Raw genomic sequence first — 13281 nt, 5'->3', positions numbered from 1 at the left:
GTTAAACTTAGTATCAGTTTTCTGTCTTGTTCCCCTGTAACCTACTAACTCCACAGCTGGAAATGTATGCTATAATATGAGCTGAGTTTTATCTGGTAGTCAGAGTCTGAAGAAGCCCACATGTAAATAGACAAAATCACTCACTCTGTGTATAATAAAATATTGGTTTGAAGGAAAACACAATGGATTTTGTTTTTTATCTTTTTTTAATTTGTTTTCAAAGTCTGGTGCTAGTCTTTGTCTTGTGTGTCTGTGCTTTGTGTGAGAGTCAGTGTGGGTGTCTTTGTGTACTGGATACCTTGATGCAGTACAGAGGCTTGTCATAATGTAACAACATTGCTACTAAATGTCAGTCAATCATAAGTCAGTAATAGCTCTCAATCTCTTGTCGTAATGTAACAACATTGCTACTAAATGTCAGACAGTCATAAGTCAGTAATCGCTCTCAATCTCTTGGCACAAAAAAATCTAGCCAAAGATAATGAGGGAATAGCCTTAAAAATTGGGACAAATTTTAAATATTGCTCTTAGAAACTTAAAAAGTTGCTAGAATAATAGGTATGTTACAATGCATTTTCTGAAGGATATGAAATCTGAAATTCAAATGAGTGCAATTATTTAGTGAATTCAACCCTCACTGATTAGCCACAAAAAAATCCAGAAAACTACAAATGTTGAGGAACAGACCAAAAAATGAGTCAAATCTGGACATTCTCTGAAAATCTGGGCAGTTGAAGAGTATGCAGTCAGTGTGTGTGCACCTCTACAGTTGAAAAGTGGCTACCTTGCTCTGGTACAGGGAGTTGTCATAATGTAGCGTTAGTATTAAATGCTGGTCAGTGTGTGTACCTTGGCACACCAGTTCTTAATGATTATTATAGTAACAGAATAGTGCTGGATGGGTTTGACACGGAAGGGGGTGCAACGGCAATGTGGTCACACCTTATATTCTCCTGAGTAGGGCCCCCAAATTGCTAGCACTGGCTCTGGGTGTCAGAACTTCAAGGATTGTCCATCAAGGTTCCTTGCATGGTTTTCCGTGAGGACAGGTTTTCCCTGCACACTAATCCATCCTTTCTTCCCAAAGTGGCCTCAGAAACCAGTATTAACCAGACTATAAATCTTCCTGATCCGAAGTAGTTAACTTAATTTGGTCATCAACCTGTGGGCTTCGGATCCGAGATGGCAGTTTCACCAGCATCAGATCTGAGCTCCAAGCTCCTCCCCCTACCCATAATACCACTGCATCTCCTTCCTTTGCCTGCATCGTGATCTCTGAGCTGCAGGTGGTAAGACTGTTTCGGGTTTTTTGAGTGAAAGTGTGTGTATCCTAATTCTTTAGGTCCCTTTATTCCTCCTCCTCACGTTTTTCATTGAGTTTTGTGTTTAAAAAAAATAAGTCTATAATAGTTTGTTGTTAGTCTACGGTTAGTGTAGGCCTTCTCCTCCCCTTCCCACCTCGTGCTTTGAGTGTGTCTGCGTGTTGAGGTTGGGTAGCCTGCTTCTATTATGGCAGATCAACAAAAGTTGGTCTTTAGAAAATGCACAGTGTGTGGCCATATGTTATCCCCTGTGGATAGCCCCACACTGTGCGTTGTCTGTTTAGGGGCTGCTTATTTGACCACTGAGTGCACCATGTGTGTGGGGTTTAACCCCAGGGCCTTAAAGGACTGTAAGGCCAAATTAATCTTAAAGGGGCTTCTCCCCTCCACAGAGGTGGCTGTCTCCTCATCTTCTGTAGCAGCGGTCACAGCTGTGACCACCCCCTCCACTTCTGTTGTGTCCTCTCCTCATCTTCTGTAGCAGCGGTCACAGCTGTGGCCGCCCACTCCACTTATGTTGTGTCCTCTCCTCTCTCCCAGGCTGGGACTCACCCTCCTGACCCACCAACCCAGGGAAAGGGAGAAGAAAAAAGAGAAATGGAGGAAGAGATCCCCGGAGTGCACGGATCCGGCGGGTCCTCCTCCCAAGCTTCCTGCACCTTCCAGGCTGACTTCCCATTGCCTCCGATCTCCGAGGTTTTCCCTGGAGCCAGAGGAGGTTTGGCCTTTGTCTAGGGCCTCCAGTCACCGTCCTTCTAGGCCGGCATCGGTGGTCTCTTCTAGGTCAACTAGAAGCCTTTCTGAAGCTGACAGGGGCAGACTGATGCAAAGGTTTGTTCGCACTCAGCTTCAGATGGGGGTCTTGCTGGCTCCCTCTCTCTCTCTGGAGGGGATAGCTCACTGCCATTATTTGCACCAATTGCTCCTTTTCCGATCCGTCCTCTGGTTTCAGAGTTCCTGGATCCAAGAGGTCCTGAAGTCAGGGGGTTGGCACTGATGGTACCACTTACCTTGAGGCCGGCATTTACCTTGAGCACGTCAGATCCGACAGGGTTAGATCCGAGCTCACAGAGCCGTAGCCTGGGAGTCGGATCAAAGGGATTGGGTTTTTCTGCTTCGGCTCCAACTTTGTCAGGCCGAGACTCTGGGGAGGGAGTCCTCTCTATCAGTTGCTTGGGAGGCTCGCTCCCCTTCAGCATTTGATGTGGTGGAAAGGGTTCTCGCTAATGGATCAAGGCCCCTATCTCCTCGAAGTCTGCCCCGACTCCCTCTATTCTGGGTGCGTCCCCTGCCAGTCTGCCCATGCAGGGATAGCTCATGATCGACATGCCCCAGACTGTTCCCCACGAGGAACTCCAAGCAGTTTGTGATTCCTCTCCGGAGAGTTCTGCCGAAGAGGTTCTTCACAAATGTAAGTGTAAGAGGAGGCAAACTGTAATCACTTGGACTCCCCCAAGTCCCCTCATGGAAGATACCAACTTGGAGAAAGGGGAAGGTTCCCCAAGATAACTCCCTGAGGATGTCTCATTTGGAGACATCATGGAGATCCTGCGCCAGCGGGGTTGGTCTGCCACCAAGCCTTCCTCGGACGAGTCTGTGTTTCTGGATGCATTCGACACGGGCCCATCTACTTCATGGGTGCCCCCCGCAGATACCCTGGTGGACCACATTACCACCAGGGCATGGAAAGAATCGGACACTGTGGAGCCAATCCCAAAACATCCAGTTAAAATCTTGAGCCCCCCCAGTAGATAGACCAAGCTGGAATAAAGGGTCCCCTGTGAATGCCATGGTAGTAGCGGCTGCCACGAAGAAGGAACTGGCTCAGGAGAGTTCCATGGTCCATCCTCCGGAACGAGAGTCCAGGACGATGGACTGGCTGGGAAAGCGGACTTATGCTTCAGCCACCTTTTGTACAAGGGTGCAGAACTATATGGCCCACGTTACCAGACTGCAGTGTGACCTGATCAAAGAGTTCATTGCGTCTCCTCCGGAGTCCATGTCGCCAGAGGATAAATGAACATACTCTATGCGAATGCCCACTCTGAAAGTGGTTACCAGCACCTCCATGTGACTCCTTTCTTATGCCACTGAAGGAGCGGCACGGGCAGCCGGGTCCGGCATTGCTGTGAGGCGACACGCCTGGCTCAGGCTATGTCATTTTATGGAACCCTTCAAGGCATCTTTTGCGAATGCTCCCTATGACAGCTCTTCCTTGTTTGGGAAGACAGTCCGTGACACACTAGTCCAGAGTGAGAAGGATGGGAAGACACTGCCTGCTGTCGGAATCCACTTCTCTAACCCCCAAAGATCCTTTTCCAGGAATCAGTGGGGGCAAAAGAAGATGTGGTTCCGGAAGTCACAGTATTCCCGGGACACAGACACCTTTTCTCCTAGAGGTAGAGGGGGACAAGTCAGACGCTGGCCCAGAGGCATGGCGGGTCTGAAGAACTTTGGGTCTTGAGAACCTTCTCAGACAGACCCGAGCAGCATCCCTGAGGGGTTGCATGACTGCTCTGGAGGCAGTCGGGGGCCCATTTCTCTTTGCACCTGACAGAGTGGGAGTCCGTGTCATCAGACCGTTGGGTGCTCCAAATAATATCCAGAGATTACACAATTCCCTTTGTGACACATCCATCTCCCCCAAAGCACCTCCCGGACATTCCACCCATGCAAAGAGAGGCAGCAGCCATCGAAGTAGAAAATCTGATAAGCAAACGGGCCATCCAGCCTGTCCCCCCAGATCACTCCGGATCAGGCATCTATTCCAGGTTCTTTTTGGTGCCAAAAAAGATGGGGGACTCTAGGCCGGTTCTCGACCTTTCCACTCTGAACCTGTCAGTTGCCAAAAAAAAGTTCCAGATGGTCACTTTACAATCCATCCTGCCTTTCCTGCAGGAAAATGACTGGATGTGCTGTATAGATCTCCAGGATGCGTACTACCATATAAAGATGCAGAGACACTCCAGGAGGTTTCTCCACTTTCAGCTATGGGCCAATCACTACGAATTCCGGACCCTACCCTTTGGTCTCACTGTAGCCCCCAGGGTGTTCAAGGTCATAGCAGCAGTAGCTGCTCACCTGAGGCTTCCGGGCATACAGGTCTATCCGTACCTGGATGATTGGCTCCTTGCTGCTCCCACCTGGCATCTATTCTGTCAAGCCAGGGATTATTTCAAGAAGTTGTCAGACGTGCTGGGCATTACTATAAATATAGTCAAGTCCTCTCTAGAACCAGTTCAGGTCCTGGACTACATAGGGGTGAGAACAGACACATTGCAATCCAACGTCTTTCTGACTCCAGAGCAGGTTTAGAGCCTTCGTCTTCATGTTCTCACGATTTTTCAGTATCCCTTTCCCCCAGCTGCAGTGATGTTAAGAGCCCTAGGATCCATGGCAGCCACTATCACTCCTCTTCCTTGTGCTTGTCTTCACATGCGGGTTCTGCAGTGGATGTTGGTGTCCCAGTGGTCCTCACTGGATTGGGCTTTCACTCATCTGATTCGCATAAGCGAGGCATGCAAGAAATCCCTCTTCTGGTGGCTCCACTCACCGGTGATAGTAGAGGCACAGTCCTTTGTTGTTGCCCCTCCCCAAGCCATGGTGACCACGGATGCCTCCCAACTAGGGTGGTGGGGCATTGCTAGGGTAGGACAGTCCAAGGCACGTGGTCTCTAAATGAGACCAATCTGTGTATAAGTGTTTTGGAGATGAGGGTGGACTTATTAGCATTGCAGGCCCTTCATGCCTTTCTTCCTCTGGGAACTATTGCGATTCAGACAGACAACATGTCAGTGGTCTGGTACATCAACAAACAGGGAGGAACCAGATCCTACCCCCTTTGTCAAGAGGCCATGAGAGTGTGGGAATGGGCAATCTCCACCAACCGTTTTCTGATAGCAACGCACATTCCGTGTCGGTCCAACATACTAGCGGACAAATTGAGCAGAACTATCCTAATGCCTTACGAGTGGTCTCTGAATCCTTGTGTAGTGAAGCAGATCTTCCTTGAGTGGGGTCGGTCTTGCTGCTATCTCTTTGCATCTCCTTCCAATGCGAAGTGCAGTGAGTTCTTCACTCTGATCCCCCCACAGAGGGAATCCCCCAGAGATGCTCTGGTCCATGCTTGGCCTCACGGTCTTCTTTATGCATATCCCCCGTTACCTCTCATGACAAAGATTTTACAGAAGGCTCAGTTGGGGAACAGAGTCATCCTCATTGGCCCATTCTGGCCTCACCAGGTCTGGTTTCCCTGTCTGTGGTTTCATCTGGTAGCTTCTCCTTGGATCCGATTTCGGATCTTATTTCACACCCAGTGGGGATTCCTCTTCCAGACCTGGCCAGTCTGAAGCTCACCGCTTGGCTGCTCCAGTTCAGTTGATTGCCAGGACTCCCAGACCTTCTTCCCCCGTTAAGTTTATTTTGGTGGCAGCCCATAAGTCATCTACCAGAAGAATTTACCATAGTAAATAAAAGCATTTTTCAATCTGGGCTTCTCAGATGGATCTAGATCCTTTTCCACCTTCAGTGCCAGCGGCTCTTGAATTTTTAGCACACCTTTTCCAGCAGGACGCCAGCTCTTCTACAGTGAAAGTTCAACTGGCTGCCATTTCTAATTTCCATGTAGGTGAAAACATGGAGTGTTTGGCTTCTTCCAGACTTTGCAAAACCTTCATTAAAGGGACTTTTCTTGTACGTCCTCCAGTGAAGGACCCCACTCCTCCTTGGGATCTTACATTAATTTTACAGGCATTAGTTGCTCCGCCCTTTGAGCCGGATGCCTGCGTGGACTTGAAATTTTTCTCTTGGAAAACAGCTTTCCTAGTGGCTATCACCTCGGTGAGGAGAGTATCAGAACTTTAAGCATTATCTGTTAAACCCCCTTATATGTTTTTTTCATAAAGACAGGGTCTCACTTTGGACTAATCCTTCCTTTTTGCCTAAAGAGGCTTCAGACTCAAATAATCAATCAATCTGCCAATCAATTTTCAGAACAAGTCCAGTAGGAAACTGATCATCTGTGGGACCTGGGTATTTAAGCTCCTATGCAGAGGAGAAAAAATGTCCACAAATAAAATACCTTAAGATAGCCATGAACAAATGGATGATCATGTGGAACCTAAAACCAGGTAATGCTAAGGCTGCCTAAATCCAGGTACGGTGGGATGTCGGTGAAAAAGCTTGGCTACCCGTAAAGCCTTGAGAAAGGCTGTGCGTACCCGAGCGCTTGTGGTTGAAGGCTGAGTATAGCCTTTATAAAGGCTTCGTATACAGGTCATGGTTCTGGCTGGTGAGAGGTAACGCTGGTGTGGCAGCTAGAAATGAAAGATGTAACACACAGAAAAACAGGCAAAAACAACATAAATGTGGCTCAGCTAAGGAGCTCTGCTCGCCATGGTGGCAAAAAATCAACGTAGTCGAAGTTGAGATTCTGGAAGGTCGTTCTTTATTGAAGTAAAAAGTACCAGAAGTACAAACACCATTGAAGCGTAGTTCCTTAATGGAAAGAGAGATCCTGAGGATATCCTTTTATAAGAGCACCTGGGGTGTGTCAGTGTGGGCCAATCAAGAGTGGGTGAAAAAACCTTTATTGTGATTGGGCCCGACAACTAGACATCACACCTTATAATCTGATAGGTTAGAAACCCTAAGCCAGCTCAAAGGTGTATGAAAGCAAAAGGAGAGTTTGGTTAGTAGAATCTCTCATAACTTCCTATAGTGAAGTTCAGAAAATAATCAAAAATAGTTACAAAATAGTTAAAACTGCGTGGGTTTTCTCCAGGTGCTCCAGTTTTCTCCCACATCACAAAGACATGCTGTAGGTGGATTGGACACTCTAAATTGGCCCTAGGTGTGAGTGTGTGCCTTCTGTGGAAGGTTGGGTGCCGGGCTGCCAACTTGACAGTGTAAAACTCCACTGCCAATCATGAGCGGACAGGTGATCTGCTGTGGCGACCCCTAATCAAGAAAAAGCCGAAAGAAGAAGACGTTACAAAATAGTTAAAAAGTGTAGTTAATTAACCCTTGCTGGTAAAATACATTGTTTGGCTACTCTTTTCAAAATCTTCATCAGGATGGTGGACAACCTAAAGGAGCAAAATAAGCTTAGCCGAGCATACTACTGAAATAGCAAAAACATGTATGTAAAATAAGAAACAAGCTAGGTAACCAGAATAAGAAAATAAATCAACAGTTAATACCATGAAAAATACATAAAAAGTACAGTCAATTATAAGAACAATACTTTAATATCGGATAACCCTAGAAACTGCTGTATTAAGATGTGGAACTGACGGAAGGCTGTAAATTAAAAAATCTTAAATAGGCGTTGTAAATGTAACCTGAATAGCTTGAAAGACACGTAAAAACAGTAATCCTGAACCTTTGTAGAAAACACGAAAGACATGAAAGAAAAAATATAAATGTACCATTGACCAACAACGAAACAGTCCGAATCTGCCAGGGGAAGTCTCAGAACCTGGGCTGGAGGTAGACTGGTGAGATCCCAACTGGCTGTTGCATGAAAGGTAACTTTTCGTCGGTAAGTCTGTTAGCGGTCCATACGCAGAGGTTGTAGTATACGGTGTTGTATCTTTCTGAGATACAAGACTGGGGTCAAAGATTCTGCATAGTTAAGGCCTGGTCTTTTCCGTGCCTGCAACTGAATTTGCCACTTGAGTTCCCTCTTCTCAAGCAGCAAGTTGTGGTCCCCACCTAGTGGGGATTTAGGGATGTGTTCAAGAACATGAAATTTGAACGTATTGTGTCCTGGGTTCCCGAGAGCATGCACTGCCAGCTGGTTTGTCACTTTCAAGTATTTTAAGTCATGCAGGTGTTTTGCTATCCTCGTTTTAAGGGAGTTGACCATCTTGCCCACATAGAAGGCTTTGCATTTGGTGTATGCTGCCCTGTAAACCACTCCTGTGACATTGCAGTCGCCTTTGACATTAGCCATAGCCGCTCCCATAGCAATCCCAGTGCTCTGGCGATAGTAGTGCCCATTGAAGTGAAATAAATTGTTCTTGAGGAGTAGGGAGAGGAGCCTACCCAGGTGGTCCACTTCCCCTGGTATGGCCGTGTGGTCCTTCATATAGGCTTCAGCCATGGCTGCAATGCAGAAGTCATGTGAGAGTACTGTGTATAGGGACTCCACATCGATGGTGACCAAGATCCAGTCTTTGTCTATGGCTATGTCCTTGATCTTGTTGTGATGGCTATGGCCCAGAGTTTGGCAAACACGGCACTAAGAAAGTGGGTGCCGGACCACATTTATGGTTCCACCTTTTCTAACAACACAGCATGCTACTACAGGTTTATCGACATTTTTCTGGTTTGGAAGGGCAACCAAGTTGAACTGGAGGATGTCCTCATTTATATCAACAATACCTCCGCATTCCTGTGTCATCAACCATCCCTCCCTCCTTCCCCGTGGCCTTGTTATTGGGTTATTTTGCCTGAGTAACCAAGAGATAGTACCCCTTGCGGCCCTCTTGCTTTTACTTGTGAGTCAGGTATTGTCGATCGGGATCCTGTGTTGGGTGGCAAAGTCGATCTGAGGGAAGGAAGGCGATGCAGTGGTATTATGGGTTGGGGGAGGAGTTTGGATCTGATGCTGGTGAAACTGCCATCTTGGATCCGGTCCGGATCCGAAACCCACAGGTTGATGGCAAATGAAGTTTAACTACTCAGAACATTATGGTAAGTACATAACTTTTTTTTTCTTTCCTAATTTCCAAAGCAGGGGTGAATGTAAACTACATTTGTTGGATGTACATAAGCAAATGAGATTTTATTTACACAGAACAAAATCCTTTCACAAATCTGATCAGTTGTTTGCCTCTTATTCAAAGCCATTCTTAGGCAAGCCAGTTTTTAAAGTGATCATTGCTCGTTGGATTTCCCAATGTATCATCCGAGCATATTCAGACAAAGGCATTTCCCCTCCGGGTCAGATAAAAGCACATTCCACCAGATCTATGGCCACTTCAGCAGCCTTTTGGTCCAGGGCGTCACTGGATGAATTGTTCTACAACTACTTGGTCCTTATCTCATGCCTTCATCTCATATTACAAGTTAGACATTGTTTCCAGGAGTAGAGCATTGTTTGGCTCCCCGGTGCTCTGGAATATCCTTCCATGAGGGCCACCCAGGTGTGTTGGTAGTTGGGGACTCTTTCCCACAGTTTGAAGATCAAATGAAGTCAACTACTTCAGCTAAAAGAAGTTATGTACTCATCATAACATTCCATCTGAGTAGTTGTACTTCATTTGTCTTCAACCATCCCCCCCTTCCCCCGGACCTTGTCACTGTTGGACAAATCCTGTATATAGGTGCTAAACACTATAGTGGCTCTCCTTGTTATGCTTGGATTTGGGATATTGGGGAGCCATTAGTGGTAAGGTCAGATTGGGTCAGGCTTATGTTTTATGGAGCAGCAAACTCGATCTGAGGGAAGGAAGGAGACAAGAGCATTATGGGCAAAGGGAGGAGCTTGGATCAGATGCTAGTGATGCGGCCGTCTCGTATCCGTATACTCACAGGTTGAAGACAAAGGAAGTACAACTACTCAAATAGAACATCATGGTGAGTACATAACTTATTTTTTTTTTATTGAATGTGCATAGTCTGAGAAAAACTTAGGGCACACCCTGCAGCCTTGTACATAGTGTTTGAAGTAGACAAGTGTGTTTCCTGAGCCAGTTTGACTGTTGATGTATTTTGATTTGCAGGGGTAACTTTGATGATAGTACAGCTCGATTCTACACAGCCTGTGTGGTTGAGGCTCTTTCTTACTTGCACTGTCGAGGGATAATCTATAGAGACCTCAAACCTGAGAATATACTTTTAGATCATCGTGGCTATGCCAAACTGGTAAATAATGAAACATTTTCAAGGATTTTTTTTTACTTCATGTAGACTGTTTAGTGTGTCTGTTTCTTATTATGCAAGAAGTACATGAATAGTGGTGTTTTACTTAGAATGAAAATAATATAACTGCTTTGAAGGAATTTAATTTATTATACCCAGTCCGATATTACACGAGACACACATGCACACCTTTCCTTCTCAGTGCACACCTGTCTGTTGCTTTGTTGTTGTACTGCAGTAGATTGACACCTAGACAAAGATCAGAATTTTTAGTGAAGATAATTTAATAATGAAATACTTCATAGGAGAAAACAGAATGCCTGACTGTGTTTCAGCAGTGTTATTAGCAGTCATGTTGAGCTTAGGGCTTTATGCCTTCCTCCTCACAAAAATCTTCCAGTCAGATTCAGTTTTATTTTACTAGAGTCACTTAATCTTAACTATGTCTGGTTAGTGTTTACCCATATTTAATACATGGCACACCATTATGTTTCAAAAATGAATAACAGCAACTTTATACCGAGAGTCATACATTATTGTAGCTGTCACAGCTACTTTCTTTCATATAAACACTGTAATAACAAAGTTCAATAGCAGTGACCCACCCCCTCAAAAAAAAAAAGTTAAACACTGAGATCTACTCAGATCAGTGCAACTGGAAGGGGACAAAACACAGAGAATGGTTTACATTTCAGCACTTGAGCTGCCTCACTACTTCTGCAGCTAGAAAAACAAAAGTTACAGTTTACACAGCACTGACTGAGCCAGGGGCACCACTATATTCAGGTGCAGGGTGCTTCTGCAGACTTCTTCAAAACACAGTGCAAGTACAGTTGTATGGAGCTCCAGCATAAGAGCATCATGTACTACAAAATACTGTGATCACATTGCTGATTTTACAGGATCAGTTTGTGTTTTCGATGTGGAGTTCAGGAAATTCAGTGACACCCATTTCTAAAATGCAAATAAGAGTATGATCAGCAGCATTGTTACCTATTGTCCTTTTGGCTTCACAGCATGGAATTCATCTGTGGTTTTGGATTTTGTGACTATTCTGAGAGTTGCTTGTTTTTTGTTACTCATCATAGTTTTATTGTTTTTTACTGCTGTTTGTGAGAAGTACATCATCTGTAAAAGCACTATTTAATATAACATAGCTTCAGTGATAAACATTAAACAGAAAGCTTGAAGCAGAGGAAAGGCTTAAATGAAGCACATTTCATACAGTTTTTTCAAACCATGATAGAAAGACAAAATATGTTGCACGGAAATATGGTAGATAGTGAAATAATTGGAGTTTCTCAATGCATGACAGACACCTAGAATAATTCTAAAGGTTAGGGACAGAAAAAGTGGTCTTAATGTCTAAGCACGCAATCTGGGCTAGGGAAGATTACATTTTCTTTCATAGTTATGTGTAATAAGACTAATATATCCCCATCTAGTGGAAAGTGGAGGGCATAAGGATTTGCTTCAAATGGAATGCTTGGTTTTCATTGTCAGTTGTTAATGGTAATTCTGTTGCAGCTGACTGCTTGTCTCCACACATATGGAGGACTCCACAGGAAGTGTATGACATATTAGAATTCCTATTCACCATTTTGTCTACATGTTCATGTGGCTAGATAGGAACATTAGGGACCTACAGTTATATGGAACCCAAATGTGTCAGGGAAGAGTGAATATTACCCCTTGTACAGATGGTATAGGCCCATACCTCACAACCTGCATACTACTGAAAATATATACAAAAGGCTGAAAGTAGAAACACGTCTCTACCAATAAATAAATAAACTGGACACCTAATAACATAAAATCTGAATACCAATCAGCAAATAGGACAGTATCATACTACTCAGAAACACAAGTTTTAAAAAAAAAATGAGTGGGTTGGGAGGGTAGCCTAATGGTTAAGGTGTCTGCCTTACAAACACAAGGTGTTGGGTTTGAGTCTCACAAGGAATAATTGGCTAGGCTTACAATGGCTTGCAAGAGCAGTTAGCCTAGTACTAACCTATGAACAATGTGCTTATATTTTTATCAAGGAGAAACATTGTAAAAAGTGTAGACTGTAATGGATGATGCTACAAAAATCTACCTCAGAGTTATTTATTTTTCTTCTGGAAAAGTGAGATGTAACATGTTGACCCTCTTTCTTTAAAATATTGGTACCACCATTATGTTGGCAATGTTGTCTGGATTCCTGTTTAGTCAACAGCATCAGAAACGTGCAACAGTAGGCAGGGATTCGGAAAATTATGTGAAGGGGTAAATCAAGCCTAAAAATCGAATGTACCTACATAAATAGGTATATTATGTAAAGTGGGTAGTCAATCTTGAAAATAAGCAAGTATATCCAAAATATGTACTCTTGAGAGGTCTAGTTATTCTACAAATCATAATTTCTGGGTTTATTGTCCAAATATATTGGAAGTAAAGAGACGTTAATTTTTTGCACTCTTTGAACTGTATGAATCAACATGTTTTTTTCTGTGCCATTCTCTTGAACATTCTTTTCCTAATAAATCCGCTAAACACTTCTCTGCAGAATAAATGCAAAAGTACAACTGTATAAGTAAACCTTACCATAACACAATATGTTCTAACTGATAATTGTTGCAGCAGCCTAAGCTATATGGGTCCTACTCCCTCTGATCAGCCAGCATCATGAAGCTAAGGGTGCCTTCCACTTGCTCCAATTGTCAAGAGCTTGGGCAGAGCTCCACAAAAGTACATTTCATAGGTTTATACTAGGCTATCTGCCCTAAGGCATTTATAAGTCTAGCCCAAATTTTTGTGGCTTACGTCACCCCTTATATGAAAAAATACTGTGCCCATTAGTTTGTTGTGCCTCTGTCCAGCAGTGACACAGAGATGATTCCCAGGGTAAACCTACGATCTCCCATCCACAGGTCTAGATTTCTCTTGAACAGAGTCAGCGAGGTGCTCTGCCTCACATGGACCGGGATTTTATTCCACAGCATAGGGAGTCTCTGAGTGATAAATCTATCCCTCCAGCACGTCCTATTTATATCCGTGCTAAGGTTTAAGTCGCTTGGTCTAGTGGTTTTGGTGGATTTGGATTTTTTGA

General features: G+C 44.4%; 1 protein-coding gene and 1 long non-coding RNA gene across 3 annotated transcripts in view; one reads left to right on the top strand and one right to left on the bottom strand.

Moving 5' to 3' along the window:
• Positions 1-13281, bottom strand: part of LOC122811248 — a 1815945-nt gene that overhangs the window by 132773 nt on the left and 1669891 nt on the right. The window lies entirely within an intron of this gene.
• The window catches only part of LOC122811247 (cGMP-dependent protein kinase 1-like), a 4027247-nt gene that overhangs the window by 3036700 nt on the left and 977266 nt on the right, over positions 1-13281 (top strand). The window contains exon 13 of the mRNA XM_044082966.1: positions 10052-10193. Within this exon, the coding sequence (XP_043938901.1) occupies positions 10052-10193 (142 nt within the window). The remainder of the gene's footprint in view (positions 1-10051; positions 10194-13281) is intronic.

Source organism: Protopterus annectens, chromosome 9.part0 (assembly GCF_019279795.1).
Source record: "Protopterus annectens isolate FY-2018-M chromosome 9.part0, PAN1.0, whole genome shotgun sequence".
NCBI lineage: Eukaryota > Metazoa > Chordata > Ceratodontiformes > Protopteridae > Protopterus > Protopterus annectens.
The sequence above is the reverse complement of the archived record's forward strand: the minus strand, read 5'-3'. Positions and strand labels throughout refer to the sequence as shown.